At 43.6% G+C, this 22,033-nt stretch overlaps 1 protein-coding gene across 5 annotated transcripts in view; it reads left to right on the forward strand.

The window, feature by feature from the left end:
• Positions 1 to 13,217, forward strand: part of MPPED2 (metallophosphoesterase domain containing 2) — a 169,027-nt gene extending 155,810 nt beyond the window's left edge. For all 5 annotated transcript variants that reach the window (XM_073904825.1, XM_025879280.2, XM_073904822.1 and 2 more), the window contains exons 5-7: positions 6,620 to 6,735; positions 10,303 to 10,416; positions 13,035 to 13,217. In XM_073904825.1, the coding sequence (XP_073760926.1) occupies positions 6,620 to 6,735; positions 10,303 to 10,416; positions 13,035 to 13,153 (349 nt within the window). In that variant the 3' untranslated portion in view covers positions 13,154 to 13,217. The remainder of the gene's footprint in view (positions 1 to 6,619; positions 6,736 to 10,302; positions 10,417 to 13,034) is intronic.
• Positions 13,218 to 22,033: the final 8,816 nt, after the last annotated feature.

A 22,033-nucleotide genomic window follows, 5' to 3' on the forward strand; every position in this document is an offset into this window, starting at 1 on the left:
AAAAGAGCAAAGGAGGCAAGGAAGGGAGTGGGGCAGGTGCCTGCCTTTCGTCTGGTTATTCAGGATGACACGTCTGGTACCAGAGAAACTGCTATTTCTAACTGACGGGAAGCTTTGCAGTCAAGGGAGGGCTGAGCTGTCAGGTGAGCTAGAGATCAAGAATTATCATGACAGCTTCATGGCATGTGAAGGGGGCTGTGAAGTGCGGTGTGATTTTAACCAGCGGTGGTTAAATTAGCTTCTGCTGGACCCAGTGTGATGTGCCATCGGGGAGGGGCCGATGGCGGCTGGGAGAGCCAGGCGTGAGCAAGGTTGCAATTCTGAAGTGTGCCATTTAGAAAAGAAAGTGTATGTGGAAACCGTCCCCTGGCTTCTGAATCTTGCGTCCCGGAGATGCCAGGCTACAGCGATGGTGTTAATTAGTAGCTTGTCCATGCTGCCAGTGAGCCTCTCCGAGCGCCCTGTTATTAATATTCCGAGGACCCGAAGTCACCCCCTTCCTGGAACTTTCCCAATTTAAGAGCCTGTCAAAATCTAACCACCTGTGGTAGCCAGCTAAGCAGCCTTGACTAACGTTTCGCCCTGTGCTCTTACATTCCACAGGATTGTCTATGCAAGACTGAGCAAGCGAGTGAGCGAGCGAGTGCCTGTTTGAAAAACTTCCACTCAAAAGTGAGCTGAGGAAGTACCTTTTAATAAGTAATCAGCCGGAGGAAATCAGGCTCTATCTCACCATCTAGCAATGCTTGCCTATTCACTGGGGACTCTTCAAAAGTCTGGAGCAAGAGGGCCTATTATTTGATGAGCCGAAGCTTGGGAAATTCTAGAAAGAAAAAGTAACATGAGCGACTGTGTGTGTGTGTATGTACGTGTCCGTGTGTATATTGCTAATATATCTTATATATAAATTAAAAGCTGCACATTAACACTCTGTGCCAGTATTCTGCCAAAAGTTTTGCATAAATGATCTGTCTCACTTTACCCCCGTAGACAGATACTTTGTTTCTATTTGAAAGATGAAGAGACCAACAAGCGGTAGACCTGGGACTTGATTGATCGGTGATTCCGTAATCCATGTTCATACTTCCTGCCTCCAAAATGAGCGTGGTGAACTTCGACAGAACCCACAGGTCCTCACAGCTCTTAAGTGGCATGGCCAACACACCGGCTGTGAGCCCTTGCACTTTCCCCTTCACACCTTCCATGCACAGCCCCAGCGGAGCTCACCGGGCTCCCAAGCCTTAATCTTTGCAGGAGGCACCTAGGAGACTGTTTATAACAATCCTGAGTCTTTGGGATGCAGCCTGCCCGGGACCTCTCTGAACATGGGGAATTTGTAGACGTTGACCAGCAAGTACCAGGGCTGTGAACCTGAGTAGCCCCTATCCGAGCAGAACAAGTAGGACCTTCTCTTTTCCAAATCCTGCTTTCCCAGGGCGTGCCCAACCCCCACTGATGTGGGTAGGGGAGTATAAACAGCCATTCACCTGTCCCAACCTCAGATTTATGGTCCAGCAGCTCCCTTCTGTGAACTGCAAACACAGATGACCTTTGCAGCGATTTCATCTCAACCTGCTTCCATATAGAAAACCTGTTTTGTGTTGACATTGTTTGGAACAAGTCCTGCCTACGTTAACTCCCGTAGCACCTGCCCCTGGACTTTCGGCCCTGAGAAGCCAAGTGCCCCTAACCTCGAGAGCTTCCATCCATCTGAGTCTTCGTCCAAGGGCTTCAGGCAGTTGTAGTGCTCCCCTTCCTTCCAGAGTTTTCGAATCCTTCTCTATAAGGGGATGGGTTACAGGTTCTGATTGGCCCACAGGCAATAGGCACTTTGTGGGACATTTTCTTACAAGTTGGTTCCCATGTGGTATTTATTAGTCACAGCTAATTATTAAGTCCTTGGCTGAGGCAATAGACATTGTTCCCCTGGATGCCTCCCCCCTTCTCTCCCCCCTCACCCCCCATTGCTACAGAACAAAATCCATTGTAGGGCTCTGGAGGTCGACTGTGCGCATATTTTCCAGTGAACCCCTGATGGGCTCACTGCTGGGGTTTCATGTTTCAGGTTGAAACTCAACTGGATAAAGCATTATTCATTGATGCTGACACGTTTGGTCTCGGCTCTGTGCAGCTATTTCTTTCACACTGGACTCGGTCCCTTATAGGCAATTTAGGCAATTCATTGAGAGTGATTCACAGTATTTAGAATATTGATAGTCTGCACAAACTTACCGAATGTTAGGATTTCTTGATCACAGAAGGACCATCAAGTGCTGGGCTTTGCTGGCTTAGCTTAGAAGCAGAGGTCAGAAAGGAGGAGGGAGCCAAGTGAGTGAGCAGGTTCAGAGCCCCTTCTTCCCAGCCCTCCAGCCAGAGCACCCCTGCATGAACCTGCTTTGGGTCTGGGGCTCCTGCATGAGATTTCTGCAACCTATAAGCAATCCTGAAATCCAGTAATCAAATCCATGTACTCATGCATTTTTCAGATGAGGAAAGTGGCCCACTGACCATCCCTCTCTTAGCAGAGGTTCACGTGAGTTAGTAAATGGATGCCAGAATGAGAATTAGCACACAGGTCTCTTCTGTGTGCCCCTATTTATTACGGCCATGCTGGGATAATTCTGGAACCCATCACTGGGCTGCTTTTCCCATTGCCTGGCCACTGTCTTGTGGAAAAGGCCTTATCTGGAGGATCTAAAGGAAGAGAGATTATCCCATAAAAGCCATAATAACATCGTTGAAGTCACACTCCATTTTTACTAAGAGCCACTTCGATCACACAGTGCCACGGCACCGCCCGAGGTTGTACAGTGCACAGCCTAAGAGACTGTATGGAGCAGCCCTGTTTTTACTCTATAAGTGTGAGAGTGAAACCAACATTGGGCTAGAAGGTTTTAGTTCAGCCTTGTGCAAGGGAAAAACAGAGGCTTTGGAGCCAGCAGATCCGTGTTGGAATCTGGGCTCCACTGCTTAACCAATCCTGGGAATATTGACAAGTTACTTGATATCACTGATTTTCAGCCTTTTTATCTAAAAATAGAGCTGGCAGTACTCAAGGATTGTTAATATAATAATTCAAGGATTGTTATGAGTAATTAAGTTTAATAGTCTATGTAAAACCTCTGTGTAAAGCATATCAGGGACTTGATAAATGTTCCTTTTCTTATAATTTAAATCCTGTCTCACTCTCATACACATACATACAAGTTTGAGTCAAAATGAAAGCCAGATATTTTTAAAGTTTACCCTTAACTTGGAAACTTCTGGATTTTGTCACAAGCTTAACATTAACCAAATGAAATTTGGGGTATCCAAAGACACAATGGGCTTGTCTTGTGCTTGCAAAGCACTTATAAAACTGAGCACTTCCTGGGGTACTAGGGCTGTGGGCTTCCCGAGAAGACCCTGTGAGAGAAAATTAGAAAGACTGAAAATTGAAGTCTTGTTCCTTTGACTCTGGAATCCCCTGGGATGACCTGGGGGTCCAGAGGCTGACTGCCCGCAGTCAGACTCTAGCAGAGAAATCAGAGTACCAACTGTTCATTGTATCAACTACTTGGGTGTGCTTGGGACTCTTTCAAGCCTTCTTTATTTGGCATTCAGACAGAAACCATAGGCCCAGAAGCTTGTTTTCGAAATCTAGGAAAACAGATGTTTTTGCTTGTGTCTCTCTCATGCCAAAAGGCTCACTGAGTTTTCACTCGGTTTCGAACTTGCCATTTTTTTTTTCTTTTTACTTTTTAGACAGATCATGGGTCATGGTAAAATGAACGGGAAGGATGGGCATCCCAAACTGGGAAAGGTCTCTTTCAGACTCTAATGAAAATGTTTAAGAACCTGAAGATAGGAAGTCCTGGAAGATAAACGCAAGCGAGCTGGACTACTTGAGCACTGAAAGGGCCCACCTGCATTACCCCCAGGCCTGAGATGTCTGTGCCTCCCTAGCAGCAAGCACTGCCTTTTGCTCTGAGGAAACCCAAAGCACAGCATCTAGCTGAGCAAGGCAGTGTGGCTGCCAAGAGCTGTGCTAATTGATTGCACGTGTGCTTCGTGAGACCCCGCGCCACTCACAGCCCCTGGAGGGTGGAGCCAGCCGGCTCAGACCTGTTAGGGACTGTATTAGTGTCCTGTTCGTTGCTGTAACAAATCACCCCAAGTTTAAGGTCAGCATGATGAGCTCCTGAACTCCATCATCAGCATCCTTAATTCCTTTTGTCAGGTAGGGTAATATATCCACAGGTTCCAGGGATCAGGACATGAACATCTGTGGGGTGGGAGTGGGGGTAGACATTGTTGCCTACCATAAGTACAGAGATCATTTTTACACTAAATACAACAATTTTATGTATTAGGACTCTTTCACTTGTGGAAACAGAACCTAACTCAAGTTAATAAAAAGAAAAATATTTTATTAGCTTATATACTTGGAAGGAAATGTGTGATTGGCTTTAGGCACAGCTGGATCCATAATGTCCAACAAGATCATCTGGGTACACTTGTTTCTTTGCTTGGCTTTTTTCTTTTCTTTTTTTTTTTTTTTTTTGTAATGGTTTGACCCTCAAGCACAGGCTGTCAGCATGGTGCCTGAGACAAAGCTCCCAGGCAATTCCAAGCCTACACAAGGATCCCAGGATCCCAGAGAGGAACCCATGGCCTCTTTTTCAGTAGCACCAGCAAAAGCCTGAGGACGACTCCCAGCCTGGTCATATGTACATCCCTAGACCAGTCTCTGTTCAGGGAGATCCTAGAGCAGCAACGAGTCAGCCTTAGCACAGCACATGTACTGAGATGGGGAGGGAGAGGTTCTCCAAAGAAAATTCAGATGCCATTACCAAAAGAAGGGTGAAGGAGCTGGGCAGGCAGAAACCATGGGTGTGTCCACTCCACCATCTCATTGCTGGATTTCAGAACCATGCACCTGATCCCAGTTCAGAGCTCATTTGGCTTCAAGCAACAAGACACTTAAACTTAAAAGAGTACAGGCTCGCCCAGAGCAAGTAGGAAGTTAATTCAAGTACTGTGTAAGAAGAGGAGTTGTGTGATGGCTAAGAGGATGGGTTTTGGAATCAGATTGTTGGGGTTGATATCCAGTTTATTGGTTGTATTTACTTGAGTTCTCTGTGCCTCGGTTTCCTCATCTGTAAAATAGAGTTAATACTAGTAGCTACCTCATGAGCTCGTTGGGTAATTTAAATGCGTTAATACAAATAAAGTGTTTAGAATAGTTCCTTGGCACAAAGTAAGCCCTCAACAATTAATAGCTTTGAAAGTTATTATTGTTATTGTAAGTAAGCCCCTGAGGATGGCTTAGGAACTTGGACAATAATTCTAGGAACCAGGTCAGATACTTTCTTGGTTTCACTTTTTTAGCTGGGGTCACACAGTCCGTTATCTCTGGAACTTTCTTTCAGGTGCCTCAGTGGGAACTGAGGTTCTCATTTGTGAGACCTGTCCTTACCTATACATGCCCCCCACCAAATGAATGCAGGGTCAGTATTTCTGAGTTCCGAGTCTTGAGAGGGTCTGATAGGCTTTAAATAAGAGTGACCTCATTTGGTTAGCTGTGACTGACCAGGTTGCCTTGGACGCAGGGTCACCTTTCAGGAGGCATGGGAAGTTCAGCTTAGCCAGAAGATTGACCAGCTTGTCTTTTGCATGTATGCACTAGCAAATTGGAGTTTTCCTACAGAAGGGGGGGAAAGAGTCGTTTTCGGAAAATAGAGGTTATAGCTAGGTGTTCGGGAGAAGGACAGCACTGGGAACTGCATTGCTCTGATGTGATCTAGCCAGTAGTATTTGTAGAGAAAAATTGGTTATTCTCATGTTATTATAAATGGTAGAGGCATGTTCAGCTCCAATTAGAGGTGCTCACAGGATGGACCAAAACCTCATTCACTTCTCTGCATGAAGCAGTCAGTCTCAAAAACTCATTCCTGAAGCAGAAGTTTCTGAGAGGGTGGACTGCTTACCTTCCCTGCCAGGAGAGCAGATTCCAGAATAACCTCCCAGATCTTCCTTTTAATGACGGGAGGAGGAGCCCACATTTGATCTTTGTTCCCTGTCCCCCCTCTCACCAGTCAGAACCCCTATATTTTTTCAGCTTTCCCAGTCCAGGCTGTTCAGAACATCTCCCTGTACAGGGGTTCACGCTCTGCCTTCAGAGCACTTGCCTTTTCGCCTGGGACACTAGTAAGAATCCTTCTGGGGAAGCAGTGTCACAGTGATCGGGAGGAAGGAGTACTGATGGAATTTCTGAGCTCTGAGATACTGCAGGAAGGGTGGAAATGCTTTGGATTGGGACTAGGCATCTTAGGAAGCATGGAGATTTAGGGGAGAAGACAAAGCATTGTTAAAATTTTGATAGAGGTCAGCTGGAAAAGTCTCCACTGTAAAGACTCTTGTGCCCCTTTCTGGTTGAACAATTCGCCGGCTCCACACTTGCTTTCAAATGCCCTGGTTTTGAAGCAGTCAACAAAAAAGCATCCTGCTGCCAGGGCCAACCATCAAAAAGAGAAAAGAGAGCAACGCAAACCGTGCGGGGAATGTGCGAGAGAGAAATATTGTAGAGCGGAAACGCAGCTCTGCTGGCCTGATATCATGTGCATTATCTCCCCCAAAGGACCCCGTGGTTTAATGGATGGGGCTTTAACCTGCCCAGAGGTCAGTCTCTGCTGGACAAGTGGAACCTCATCCCTGAGGGCATTGACATACTCATGACCCACGGACCTCCTCTAGGTAAGTGAAGCAAAGGTTGTCCTTTTGTCATAAGAGATGCCTTTTTTCATAATAATAAAGCATAATAAATGCTTCAGGGATATAATCATTTTCCTTCAAAAAATAAAAAGTGAACACAAAAAGAAAAGTCAATGTCTTTAAAAGAAACCAGTACGATAATTAAACTCAGCCGTTCTGCTGGGCTTACAGGTGTTCTTGAAATTAAATTTTTTTATTTAGTTGAATCAGGGAAAATCAAATGAGTATGGAGCACCACAGTCTTTTGAGCTTGATCATTTATTTTAAGAACTGTACTCACTTAGGAGTGAGGGAGGTGGAGTGGGGAATGGAAGGAAGACATAGACATAGACCTCCCAACCAGCGGGCTTGTGAAGGAATGAAATGATGGAAACTTTTGTTTAACGTAGCTCATTTGAGGTGTTTGGGTGGTGCAGTTGGTTAAGCATTTGGCTCTTGGTTTCGGCTCGGGTAGTGGGATTGAGCCCCCCCTGGGGCTCCGTGCTCAGCATGGAGTCTGCTTGAGATTCTCTCTCCCTCTCCCTCTGCCCCCCTTCTCTTTCTCTCTCTCTCCCCCCCAAAGATAAGGTAAAGTAGCTCATTTTCCTTTTCCATAAAGATTTCCTAGGAAATCTTTAAAAGTTTAACACTTGAGCGGATTATACGAGCAAATAATCCTTTTTTTTTTAAAGCTAAGGTGTTAAGTAAGGATTTATGGTGAAAGTTACTTAAAGATACTCATCCTACAGAATCCTTGAACCTACACCCAGTTTAGATCACCCACCAGTGTGCTTCAAAGCCACCTTTAGTTATGCAGATTATGGTCCAGAAGAAGATTCTTTGACTTACATAATTATCTTTTAATTATTCAAGAACTTGTTATCTCTTTGGCTCAGCCACAGAACATTTTTCAAATGCTCCTATCACCTTGGTCCCCATCTGTCTGGTATCTATTACGCCAGGACGCTTCCTGCCCAACAAAGGTGTCCTCAGGACATTCAGATACTTCACTTTAAGTAGGAGAGTTTTCTTTTTCTTCGATTGTGGTAAAAAACACATAACATGAAATCTGTGCTCTTACTAAATGTCCAAATGTACAGTACTAGCAAAGTTTGGTTTGGAAAAAGATAGAAAACACTTAATACAAAATAAATTATTTTCACAATTTTTCCCTGTGGTTTGGGGTTGTTGTCCGTATCACTTCCCTCCTCTGTCAACCTGAAAAATAAAAAAATCTAACACATGTCTCCTACTGTGAATTTACTCCTTGTAAATACTGTTTCCTCCAACGCACTTAGGACTGCTTTCTTTCCCTTACCAAGGCAGTGCTCTGTGTTTCACATAGAAACAGCTGAAGGGAGGACCGAGGTGTGAGTTACGGTGGTACATTTTAACGATAGGGAGAAGCAAGAGAAGAGGAGCCAGCCTTGTTGCAGATAGGGAAATTGTCCAGATTTGCACAAGATCTAGCAATTCTTGACTTTTTCAATATTTCAGAATCACCATCCCCATGCTTTTTTCCCTATTTCATTCTGTCCCATCCCATCCCATCCCATGTTTTAAAAAGATTATACTTACCAACAACATGTATCATCCTTTTTTTATGATAAGATTTTATTTATTTATTTGACAGAGAGAGACACAGCGAGAGAGGGAACACAAGCAGGGGGAGTGGGAGAGGGAGAGGCAGGCTTCCCGCGGAGCAGGGAGCCCGAAGCGGAGCTCGATCCCAGGACCCTGGGATCATGACCTGAGTCGAAGGCAGACGCTTAACAACTGAGCCACCCAGGCGCCCCAACATGTATCATCCTTAATTAGTTAATTTCCCTATTTTGCAGTCATTAGAGACTAACTCCTGAACTGCTAGCTAAATATTCTGATCAGCCTGAGTTACCCAGCGAGACCTACAGAGAGAGCATCCCAGCCAACTTGATCCTTTCCCTGAGCAGCCTCTTCGGTACAGACATGATTCCCCTTAGGCTGTTTATTGTAAATAAGACTTGAATATTCTCAGCACAGAAACATCTGCATGACTCAAGTGTTATTTGGAACACAACTTTGAACAGAACAATTGATTCACAGTTTCATCAAGCCATTAATTTTGGTACAGAAGCCAGTGACAGTAGTTAATAGGTCTGAATTCTAGCCTCTGAAGAATTCAGACATCCCAGGAACTTTTCATGGGGAGGCTACCATCCATCTTTTTATAGCAAACATGGAATAATCCAGAGAGTGGCTGTGCGTATAGCAAAGTGAGTTCTTCATCAAGGAGTTCCAAAATAAAAGGTCAGGCATGGTGAAGTTGAACCTTAATCAGTGCATTATTGGGGTTCTTGTGAAAATGCTGGATTGGGGTGTGGGATGGAGATTGGCCTTGAATTCTGTCCTGCTGAGAAGGAAAGCCATCTCTCTATAAGACTTTACTATTATGGTAGAAGCAGGATGCCTTCTCAGGTTGATCATATATGAGTAAGATATTTTCCCCCTTTGAGAAGAACACATTCATGAGGGAATATGCCAATCACTGTGGATTAAGGATTTTTTCCTCTAATTAACAGTTTTGAAACCCCTGGTTGAATTTTTATAGGGCCCCCCTTTTTCATCTGATGTTCTTTCCAGCCACTCCCCCTCCCACAACCCAGGTAACGTATTTTTACAGAGATGCTTTATTTTCGTTTCTACAGTTTCGCCAAACAAAGTGGAATAAGCTTGTCTGTCCATTTCTGCCCAATCATTTCTAAATAGTAGAAATCACCTAATGGAGCTATGGTATGGATTCCCACTGATGGCGATTTAGCTGTTAGTCCCACCTGCCTTCTTTACAGCCATCCTGCTGAGGCATATGGATTCCATTTCTGACCATAATCATTCAGATACCTGACTTGTGCTATAATTGATGTCAGTTTTTATGGATTTTCTGCATTAAGCATAGAAGTAAGTGGCTTTTACTTTAAAGGTAGTCAATTAGCCCCAGCTTACGGGATGCCACCACGAGGTCACGTTGTTGCCTATTGCTAGAGATGAGACTGCAGGAGGAGCTTCACATTTCCAAGCTTTGGTCAGCAGGAACCACCAAAGGTTAAGAGTTGATGTACCTAAGGAGAGCCAGGCGTCTGGTGGCCAGTTTACAAACAGCCTCTCCTAAGCCTGTCTTCTCTGAGCCATCTTAGAAGTGAACTGCTATAAGAAAGATATAATAAAAAAGGAGAAAGTAACTGAATATTGAAAGAAAGAGATATTGCGGGACTGCCGGGAATAAATGTCATTAGGCCCATGAAGATTTGAAACCGGGGCTGCATAAATCAAATCCCTTACAGGAAAAAAAAAATGTTAATTAACAGGAAGGAAAAAAAAATGGAAACCAAAAAAAAAAAAAAAAAAAATTCAAGAACCTAAAGAAGACAAAGTGACAAGTGAAAAGTTCCTTAAAAGCCATTGTGAGCTTTAATGGAGAGGCTAGGATTACAGATAATGTAATAAACCTTCTGTGAGTTATGGCTTCCTGAAAGTCTAAATGAAACCTTACCTGAAGAAGGAAAAGTAAGAGTATTGATTGCATTTTGCCCGTAGGCTTTCGAGACTGGGTTCCAAAGGAGCTTCAAAGAGTGGGCTGCGTGGAGCTTTTAAACACAGTCCAGAGGCGAGTTCGGCCCAAACTCCATGTATTTGGTGGAATCCATGAAGGTAAGACCAGACGAAAGGAGTTCACCGGATGTGTCATTAGCCATGATCTCATTCCAGAATGGGGGCCTTGGCTACCCTGGGAATGACTGGAGCAACTTTTACCAGGGGTAGAACCCTTTTATAAGATGAAGGATTAGGAGAAACACCTGCCTGAAAAGCTGATACAGATTTTATACGGAGCTGCTCTCTTTTAAGCAGAGTGGAGAGAAAGAACCAGGTCTGGTTCACCTTCCGGAAAACCCAGCACTCCCCCGGGCAACTTCTGGAATCTCAGGGCTCTGACGAGGAATGTTTGCTAACCACCACTGTAGAGCAGCCCTGAGGTCAAAAAGGACAATTTTTTTTTTCTTTAAAATGGTTAGAAGTGGCCTAGATATTAGACTAAATAACTTCCATGACCTCTTTCTACCTGTAAATACTGTTTCATATGGAATGCATATGAAGACCCAGGAAGACAAGGCATTCTCTGAAGCAAATAACTTGGGACACCCAGTGAAAGTTATAGAACAGAAGTGGCAGGAACCTGCACATTTGCAGGTAGTCGTTTCCTTACTAACCTCAGAAAACCATTTCAGACTTCTCAGAAATCATCAGCACTCTTAGGTCAGGCTGAGGCTAAAGAGAATGATTAAATCTCGCCTTAATGGGAACTGGTCCAGTTGCCTCTAGTTCTGCCTTTCATGGTAAGCTGGAGTCAAGTTCACAGAACCTGAAAGCCTCCCAGAAACTTTACGGTTCAAGGTTTTGTCTTTCCTTCCTTTTTTAAGCTAGGGTTTTTAGACAGATACAAAGCTGTCTTTCAGCAGGCCTTCGATTTTCTGGCCCTACTGGTCTCTCCCGGTTCCGAGGGTTTGTGCGCTGGGGGTGCCTTTACATAGGCAGCTGCCGTATTTCTCCAGCTTCTGCTTTCAGCTTGTCCTCTGGAGTCATTTAGGAATCTGCAGGCGAGTTGTTTAGGCCTGTGTGTCTGATGAAGCAAAAAAACGAAGTGTGCTTTTCAAAGCCCACAAATCCATTGGCTTCCGGGTTAGGCATGGAATTAAAAGCATATGCATTGAAAATCATCCTGCTGATACCTAAGAAAATTCATCCTGTCTCAAGTGCAGGCGCCAGCCGAGCGCATGGAATGCAGGGGTGCAGCTTCCCAAGAGTGGGCATCATCCTACCCTGACTTTGAGCTGTAGTCTCAGAAAAGGGGGCATTTCTCTAAGGCATGATCCAGGATTGGTGGGAGGATGGGGGATGGAAGTTCATGTTTAACTGACATTTCTGGGGACAGGTATCAGGCTTGAATTCCTGCAGCATGCCTATGAGTTTGTATTTCATCCGTGTTTTTTGTTTTTTGTTTTTTAAAATCATTAATTAGCTTTAAACTAGCCAGACAATTGGGGAATTCCACTGATGTCCCAAAATAATAAACTTGCTTAAAAGGCAGGAGATCATATTCAAATAAACTTGTCTCACTTTTATTCACTTAAGACAGCTGAAGAGGGCAGAGAGAGGGCAAATACCAACCTCTTGATGGAGAGAGATAACAAGACTTTATGACCCCAGAACTAAACAGTGCACGTTTTAAATGCCTCTTTTCTTTTCTTAAGAGATTTTTCCATTGACCCTCATTAAGCTCTCCACAGGCTTACTTGGACAAATTTTAGTAAATGGAAAGACGAAAAAAAAAAAAGGAAAAAAACCTTGGTTATTTCTGTAAGTCCCGGTAATTTAATTTTTCACGTGCATATTTTTCTATTCCATAAGAGCCTGAGACCAACACAGAATTACAAATTTCAATGCAGAGACTCTAAGGTAGATATAAGGTATCCAGGGAAATGTGCAAACTTGCAAACATGTTAAAAATTTCAACAAATTAAAAATTATAAAAGGGACATACGTACGAAAGACCCAGAAAAACTTCCTTAGCTTCCTTCCAGTAGGTCACCAGAGATTTTATACTGCCATGTGGGAAGTCTTTTTGCTTGATCCTGTGGCGAGGTCTCTGCAAATCACTTGGATATTTGATTACTTGACTTACTTGAACGAAAGGGAACTCAGCACCAAAGCCACACAATTCGAGGGAGATAAGATCACTTATTGTTAACTTTCATTGAGGCAGTTTAGAGATTATCTCATAGATAAGGAACCTGAGTGTCCACCCCTCCTGAATCCCAATGCAGTGCTCTTTCCCCCCTCACCTGTCCCAAAGCCCATCTGGGGTTTGGATGTGGGTACCCTGAGGAGTCTCTTACGTTACTCTTTCTGTTCCTAGAACTCAGTAATTAATGCAGGGCTTTGAAATGAAAATCATATTTTTAAAAGAGGGAAAAAATGTTTTTTCTTTATTCTCACTAGTAAAGAAATCACAGTCTTTCCCTGACAAATCGAATGCTTAAATAAGGAAAAAAGGAATCACTTTTCTTTGAAGTAGAGGATTCTCCCTTTAAAGAAAACAGAATGTAATTGGAAGGCAGCTTCTGAAAGCCGTTATCATCTGGGGAGGCTTCATTGAATCTCATCTCACTGCCCACTGGCAAAGATTTTTTAGTTTTCCTTGCCTGACAGCTCACCACTGAGTCACTGTCATTTGTATATATTACAGTAAGCATGACACTCTGTCTCCACAGGTTACGGCATTATGACCGACGGTTATACAACGTACATCAATGCCTCAACGTGTACAGTCAGCTTTCAACCAACCAACCCTCCAATTATATTTGACCTTCCAAACCCACAGGGTTCCTGAAGCTCTAAAAGCCCAATTGGAATGTGAGGGAAGGTCTATAAACTGCCATTTTTCTAATTATAAACTTACATTCTCTTACTTGTTTATTTCCAAATCCTGTGAGTTCTTTTTGTAAATTACTGGAACACAAATGACGCTAGAGGTTGTGCTTCTTCTTTATTATTTTTTTTTAATGGGGCGTCCATTCGAAATGAAAGGAGCATTGTGAATTTGTAAAATGACTTCCGTTTTCTCAAAGGCCACGCCATTGTAAATTGTTAGTATTCGCCAAAGGACAGCCAAGCTTTCTTTTTAAAAGGTGATGAAAGTCTTATTTTAATATGCTTTAAGCTGGAAGAAAAAGGAAAAAAAGAGAGAGAAACAGGTAGGTAGTGTTTTAAAAACCACCCAGATTTGCACAACTGTTTAAGAGTATTGTTTGAAGTATTTTATGTTTTGATGTTTTGTTGTTGTTGTTGTTTTCTTGGTAACCCTTCTTTTTTACAGACTTGGCCTGGATTTATAGCAATCTTTTCAGCAAAAGTAGGCGTGGAAAAGACTTCTCTTCACACTCTCACTCTAAAGAAAGCTGCGTCCAGGGAAGAAAATGGCCCTCGTTCAAAGGATGGCTTAGCTAGTGAGATCCATATTGTGGTTATACAAGGTCTCATTGTTTGTTTCTTTTAAATTATTTTAGCTTTAAAAATATGGAAATGGAATCTGTCAAGAGCAGGTATTTCATGCAGTTAAAAAAACAATTGAGCGTGCAGACTCCTTTTCAGTATGGGTTTATATATATATAAATATTTTTTGTGTACTATGACTAAGTTAGGAGTTTAATATTGCCAAGGACAGTACAACTGCGAAGGAATGCTTTATAGCAGGGCATCAGAAGTCCGAAGGGGCTGACACATTTTCTCAGAACTCAAGGTCTCCAAGAGCTTGAGTTAAGTCTAGGTACAATTACAGGCATGTACAGACTTAAGTGGATGCAATGGAAGGTAACTAAAATGAGGCTTAGTCGTCCTTTATATTTAAATACCCTGAATTGTCTTCTTACTTCCTCTCCCTCCCCCCATTTTGCACTGTGTGTCGATGCAATCTTCGCTAGCACAAAATATTGTCGCTAATAGTCATTTCTGTTTTCCCATTGTAAATGCTGTTGAGCTTTATTCTATTTTATGTTATCTTGTTAATGAAATTTAGGAAAGCAGTTGTTTCTTTTAAATTTATTGTGGTATTCTATATCTAGCGGCCTTTATATGCAAATAAAATTGCAAGATTTTTAAATCTGTCCTGTTTGGAGGGTTGGCTGGGAGGATGGTGGTTTTAGTCCTGGGGAAGGAGGGGATTTATTCATATGCAACATTAGTACTGCCTTCCAGAAGACTTAGAATAAGTGATTTTTTTTTCCTGATTTTCAATAAATTTTTATTGCCCACTGTTCACAGGCTGGCAGATGGATCGATAAGGCACTCAGTCTACTCTTTCCTTCCATCACACTGTCATCTATCTTGCCGTGGGTTTCAGAGGGTGAATATTTCGTCTTGGCCACTGTAATTTCTATAGGAAAGGTCACCGTGCAGTGGAGGCTGAAGATGCTATCGTGGCTGTGTGCGTGGTGGTGAGAGGGTGAACCAGTGGGTAAGAGAGTAACCACTACTCAGTCTCATTTGTCCCCAGGAGCGGTCACTGTCACCCCCTTGCTGTTCTTTCTTTATGTCCATCACTAAAATGTTATGGCAGCCAGCACTCAACAGGCGGCAGTGGGATGTGGTCAACTAAGTAATGTCTTTTTTATATTCTCTGGAACAGCCATTGAAGAAAAACAGCATGATCTTGAAACTGCAGTGTAGCCCAAAAGTCTACATCCCAGTGCCCCTTGGATTGTATTCTGGCAGATCTTCCTTTCCTCCTTCTCTTGTGGACTCTTTTGGTGTAACTGATGAAAAGAATCCTTGATATCAGTGCCTGCTGGGTAGAGAGAATGTTTTAGGCATGAAGTCCAGCTCAGACTCACGTGTAACCATCTTAGTTGTTAATATTGATTAAGCGTCTTGGCTGCCACCCAGAGTGTGTGGTGGACACTTTGGTCTGAGCTCGCCGAGCAGATGCTTGAGCTTCCCAAGCAGAGGTGGCCCATGACCATAGTAGCCATGATGGGCCAAAAGAGGTACTGTGGGAAGTTAACAACCCTACTCTGATCTGCCACATCAGTAGAAGAAGGTGTTGACTTCAGGGCTCTTCCTAGGGAGCTGGAGTGAGAGGTGACTGAATGGAAATGTCATCTGGAGCTAAGCTCAGACTTCTGGAAAAGCAGGCTTTCCAGAGACAGGTGGATGATCATGATGACAAGTGTGCATGTACAGCTCTTGACAGCACGTCTGGACCCAAACTAATTAAGCTAAGCACTTACTGAAATTGCTTTCCATTGTGAGGGGGCAGGAAGCAACCCAGCCTGCTAAATCTACAGGGTAGACTGGCTCATGGTCCAGGTTCACCATTCCATATGTATGAATAGCCTCCAGGAGGGCCAGGGTGACTGTCCAAAGGCCTGAAGCTTTCTCCACTGGGCCTTCTAACAAAGGAACAGTTGAAATAGCTCTTACAAATTGGCACTTTCCGTCCTTTCATCACCAGGCACTCTGCTGAGCAGGTCTCATATTTTGTTTCTAATCCTCACAAAACCCTGGGAGAGGTCACAGAAGCCCCACTTTATAGATAGGAAACCAAGGCTCCAAAAGTTAAAATAAATTTCCCTAGGAAAATGGAAGGTTCAAAACCAGGTCTGTCCGAATTCATAGCCCCTGCCCTTTTTATCACCTGGCCTCTGGACTAGAAAAGTTGATGCCCTTCAAGAGCTGATAAAAAACTGATAGGGGCCTGGGGGCAGGTCTTATCCCTTATGTGGGAGCTGTTGGAGCATCCTTCGGATTGGACCACTTCCTCTCTGCTTGAGACACAGCGCACTGTAGTGGGTCTGAGCACAGAGCCTGGGGCCAGTGTGCCTGCCCCAGTCCAAGCTCCTCCTCGGACTGGCTCAGATGCCTTCGGCTGGGTACTTCCCATCACTGTGAAAGGGGGTTGATGATGATGAAGTGGCCGTAAGTTGTGCTGTGGAGATCACTGCCTGGCATCCAGTTTGTTAACTAAGGTCCCCCATGCTGCCTTGAAATTCTCCAGGCAGGACCTGTCTGTTGCCTCCTCACCCTCAAGAGCACTGGTGGCATTATTTCTGAGAAAGTGTATTGGTTTGCATTCCTTGGAAACTATAATGAACCTCTTTCATAAGAATATGAAGGACCCCAAGGGCATTTGTGAGAGGCAGCTAAGGGGGCCTGACTTTTCAGTGTGGGTATCATATTTTGCAAATCCCTTCTAATCTCAGGAGAGGAAGGGGTCTGTACTCTTTAGAGTTGCTTTAAATGGCACCCGTGGATCTCAGCATCTCTCTCTCCTTGGAGTCTTTACATTCTATGTCACCCTCTCCTTCAAGCTCAATTAGTGATTTTTTTCTCTACATTTTCTCCCAATCCCCTTTTGTCTTATAAAGATGGGGGGGTGGTGTTGCTGAAATCCCCTTAAGAGGCAGGTCACTGTTCTTCTGACAGGTGGCCAGCATTAAGCCTGCCTTCATCTCTGTCACTTAAGTAAATAAATACTGTGACCCAGGGCTTAAGTCGGGAGAAACAGAAGCTGGGAGGATTTGGGATTTGTCAACTGCAGATAAAATACTTGCTGTGCCCAGAATAATGTCCCCTCCCCCAACCCTCTCCCAGTAAGGCTATGCTGCTCCATCAGACCGAACATCCATCTTTTATTTTGGTTTCTCAGTATCTTTTCATGCCCTGTTCCCACGTTCCTAAAAGTTTTCATTACTTTTCATTTAATTATGAAACCAAAGTGAATTAAAGTCTACTTCAATTTTTTGAGAAATTGGCTATAACCTGAGGCATTTGGAAACACTGCTGGGTTTGGAGCAGGAGACATTTGGATGTGGGGAGGGTTCCAGCACCGGACATTCTTACTAGGTGCTTTTATAGAAGGTTCCAGGCCCCCTTCTGGATGTCAGCTTCTAAATGCAAAATGTTTTTTCTCCTACTTTGTGATGAAGTAGGAAGATTGCTGCCTGTGTGTCCACTCTCTGACAAGGTTCTTCCAGAAGTTTAGAGCTACTCTCCCTTCCTTTTCAAGACGTTGTCTCTACTTTTCTGCTCCTATCCTGCCTTTCCATGGAAGAGAAAACCACACTGATTGAAAACCCTCTCAGAAAAGCCTCCCTCTTCCCTGGTGCCCGTCATAAAGTCAGCCCCTGCTACTCAAGAGAAGTTCAGAGAGGGTCAGTGGCGCCACCATGGTCACACAGCACATCAAAAGAGGGAGCCCCACATTGGCATTTGAGTTCTTAACTTTGAGCATGAACTGCTTTTCCAGTTTGACATTCAGGAATAACCAGCGATGGAGAGATCAGTTTGGCCAGACAGAATGTGATTTTATAGCAGAAAACAACCTCTCCCTATCTGTAGCTTATTACTATTAAACCTGATTATTTGAAAGAAACCTTAGCATCTGACCTCCAAGTGTTCCCATGAGGATTCACTTTCTTTCCTTTCAACCAGTCCACCTATAACAACTCCGATGGGCACTCCTTTCCTCCTCCCACAACAGAGATGTTGCTCTTTGTCACGTGTTTTGACCTACATGTGTATGTCCAGTCTGGAAGACGTTGGGTGTCAGGAAGAGCCCCTGACTTGAAAATCAGATGTGCTTGCTTTCAAATCCCAGCAATGCCATTTACCATCTGGGTAGCTTTGGACATGCTACTTTACTTCTCTGAGACTCAGATTCCACACCTGCATAATGGGGGTAATTCCTACCTCCCGATGGATTTATCAGAGTTGATATGCTAATATCACTAGGGTCCTAGGCCCAGGGATCTATCATATACATGGAAGATTTTATTATGCTGTCCATCACAATTCCTTAAAGCAAAAGAAAGAGGGGTGGGGGGTGCATAAGGAAACATTTAGCTTATTTTTCCAGGTTATTCAGAGCCCTTCACAAAAGAAAGTGAATTCCTTGAACTGGACTAAGTCAAGGTAATGGAGCTACAGACCCATGCCGTACATGAGCTGAGCTCTTTAAATTCCTCTCTCTCTCTCTCTCTCTCTCTCTCTTTAAACTACAAAACAAAACATTTGTGGTACTTTCTTCTCAACTCCTCCTATATCCTTCCTGAATTAGGGTTGTCTCACAAGACAAAAATCTTGAGGTAAAAGGCCTTTCATATCTGAGAGCATCTATATCTGGGTAATGGTGAGAGAGAGAAATGCATTTCCATTAGGAAGCATGGCCACAGTGGTACTAAAAGCACCAATAGACTAAACACGGAGAGGCAGAGAGCCTGCACCCATCAATCAGCGTTGATTTTTATGAAGCCACGGTTACCATGAGGTGCATCCGAGTGCTCTCAGAGCCCGCTTACCAAGGGAAGGGGCCTGTAATTTCATAGCCCATTTCTGCCCTGACCTTAGTGGATGACCTTGAGAATAGGTTGAAATTTTCAGTAGAAGCTTCTAAAATGGCAAATGACTTGGAGCCCAAATGCTCCAGTCTTGGGCTCACCAACATGCCCTTGCACACATTGGCTATAGTGCTGAGGTACCAACTACTTAATCCTCCAAAGGGACTCCCTATTTCCTGGAAGCCTTCCCTGAATCCCCCTGCTCATACCCAGAACACCTCCTTTTGGTACTGCCATGTCCCCCATGAGGACTGCCCCCTGCTCCATGTTGTGATTGTTGCTGGTCTGCCTGTGAGCTCCCTGAGGTCAGCGACCAGGTCTCTTCTTCTGCATTCCCAAAGAAATGCTGTCCTAATTAATCCATGTTGGGCACGCAATAGCCAGGTATGTGAGAAAGATAGGAGAAATTAATCACAGTTGAAATCAGACATTTCCTGCACAGCGCAGGCACGCTGCTGTACCAGTAAGCTTCATTTGCAAGACTCAGTTCTTGTTACAAAATGTCCCTATAACTTGGTGAAGAAAGCAAGATATTGACACACGAAGGTAAATAGCAGTAAGATTTCAAATGAAAGTCCAAAAGAGCAGTGAAGAAAGTCAGGATCTGTGTTAGGTTTGTCCACTTATGTGAGTGGCCATCGTTATAGGGAAGTGCAGGCTGGGGATTTAAGTCTCAGACAAGCACAGGCAACTAACCTAGCAAGGGGAGTCTGAGTGTTAATGATAATGTCAATCCCATGCAGCTTCATTCCTGGAGGAGAAAAACCTGTCTGGCCGGTGGCAATTTCCAAGTGTGTCACGTAGCTGGTTTGTTTTCTTAATTTACTCTATGAAATAGTTTTCTCTAATGGCATGCCATTGACGAAATGCACCATAATGTCTCCATCCATCACCTCCAAATGCTTTTGCATGCATCAGTTGTTGACTTGTTTTCTCCTGTTCAGCACATAAATGAGAGGAATGATTTATCCAAGGCCACCAGTTACTCTTATGTGGAATCTGAAATAGCTCTCTGGAGAAATACTGCCCTGAGCACATGTTTCTTTATGCTGTTTCCCACTTGTATTGGCAGGTGACTTTGGCCTGGGCTGCACTGATATCCTTCTGACCAGGGTTTCCTGAGGAGCTGGTCCAGGTGTCCCCTATGGTCTGTGACTCTTCGGATATAAGAGCTTGGGTTCCTGTGGGTGTGATCGCTAGGGTTGCATTATGGGGTATGGAAGCCAGAAGCTTTGTCCTTCGAAGCTGTGTGTGGACAGAGTGATTCCCCCATGAGCTCTCTTGAACTCACACTTACCAGAAAGAGAAAAGGTATTACATGCCTGAGTGCAGTTCCCTTCCTGCTTTCAGTTTGTCCCACTTCCTTGAACTCCCCATGCTGGAGACATCTGGCCACTACCCCCTCGGTTTTGCATAGATTGGTAGATCAGAAATGCAAGATAAATAGAAACATCAAGATAATTCTTAACTGCTGAAGATTCCTTAAGAGAGTGCAGAGTGCAGCATTTTCCTAAGTAAGATCTGGTACTGACTCAAACACCTGAAGGGGCCACTCCACAAAGTTTTTGTCTCATTAGATGATGGCGATAATGTAGATAAACAGTTTGAAGCATCAGATAATACAGAGATCCTGAAATGTTAAACACAGTCCTCCTATCTATAGCATTAATAAATGGTGGTGAGATTTGAAATACCATGTTTACCTTCTTAACTCAAAAAGTTGAAAAATACAGCTTGGAAGGTTTCACCTGAGAAAGTTATAGAAATAAGAAAAATAATACTTATCACAACTTTGTTTCCGCATTAAAGTATCTCCTGTGAAAGTGTGTGTGTGTGTGTGTGTGTGTGTGTGTGTGCACGTCTGTGTGCGTGTGTCTACTTCAACAATACTATGTTCAGTGTATAACAAATTAACCCTTTTCCTTGACTGGCTTATTTCAATGGAATTCAAATAAGATGTCCAGAAGGATAAGAACTTCCTTACATTGTTTTCTAAAGGATTAAATAACCAAAGTAAAAAATCTAGAGCTACTCATAAGACCACTAGTTGCAGTGGCAGCAGTATGTTGGTTTCACATGTTATGAATGGAATCTACGGGTTCTGAAAAGATTCAGGAACTCTGGTAGATAGGCATTCTATTTCTCTTGCATTTGCATTGATTAGATCATCTTCCCAAGGAAGGGTGAGGTCTCTGGGTACAGCATCCAGGAATTGCTATGAAATTATTTGAGTTTAGAGATTGTGCAGAGAAATTTGCTCAATAAAAAAGTGAAGTGGGGGTGGGGGAGCTAGGAGGAGGAAGGAGAGAAAGCAAGAGGTTTTAGATCGAAACACTAATGAACCTTTTGATTTCCCAGGCTAAGAGGTGTGACTTGTGTATGTCTTTTGATCACTTTCTTTCTCTAAACTATGAATTGATATATCTATCTTCTCTGATGTGAGGACACCCTTGAACAAAGGAGGCAAGTGAGTTGCCCTGGTTGTTTTATTAATATGAGGTCTGCTGGCTTTTGTAGGGGCCCAGTCTGTATGTGATGGGTTTTTCCGACACAACACAACGGCACATGGGAAACTATTTTGTGAGGATGTTACTCTTACAGAGGACTTTTCCCAAGAAATAAAATAGGTATCTCTGGTGAAGTGACAATACGTAGGCTCTTCCAGCTCTACTTGTGGATTCAGCAGTATCCCATTTATTGATCTGAATATTTATATCCATGACAGTAATGCTGTGATTGTTGGTATATTTGCTGTGAGGAGCTTGGCTGGGATGCTGAGGACATCCCCTACTGTTTTTAAAGGTCAGCATTCTCAAAGCTATTTAAAGAACCCCATCATCACCACCACTTTGGACCTGTGTTAAAAGTACTTCAGTGGAGGCAGTCTCCTTTCATTACCACTACCCCCCCCCCCAAATAATTACTGCTGACCTAGAGGCCTTCTGGATGGAGATGTATGTTGGTCATTTTTCTTCTTTTATGTAGTTCCCTCTCATCTGAAAGTTTTATAAAATGGTCATTGTCATTCTCCAGTTGAATCTATATACAGTTGTTTTAGTTTGTTACAAAATGTGTCTACTGCTCACCTGAAGTCAGAGAGATTCTGTTTTAGTCTTCATTCCTAGAATGAGGTTTGGAAGTGGGGTGGCACACCCAGCCGATAACTTTTCACGAGTTTTTAGTGGCCAGTAACATGTACCCCGGGGATATTAGATTGAGTCAGGGGAGCCAATCTGTACTTCTCCATCCACGCACCCAGTAACTAGTATTTATCGTGTGGCCACTCTGCATCAGGCACTCTGTTTAGCGTAAGATTTAGTCCAGAGTTGGGCCAAAGAGAGGCTTCAACCAAACCCTTAATCACCTGATCTGACCTG

Source organism: Callorhinus ursinus, unplaced genomic scaffold (assembly GCF_003265705.2).
Source record: "Callorhinus ursinus isolate GAN/ISIS: 27379988/994484 unplaced genomic scaffold, GSC_fseal_2.0 scaffold21, whole genome shotgun sequence".
Classification (NCBI taxonomy): Eukaryota; Metazoa; Chordata; class Mammalia; order Carnivora; family Otariidae; genus Callorhinus; species Callorhinus ursinus.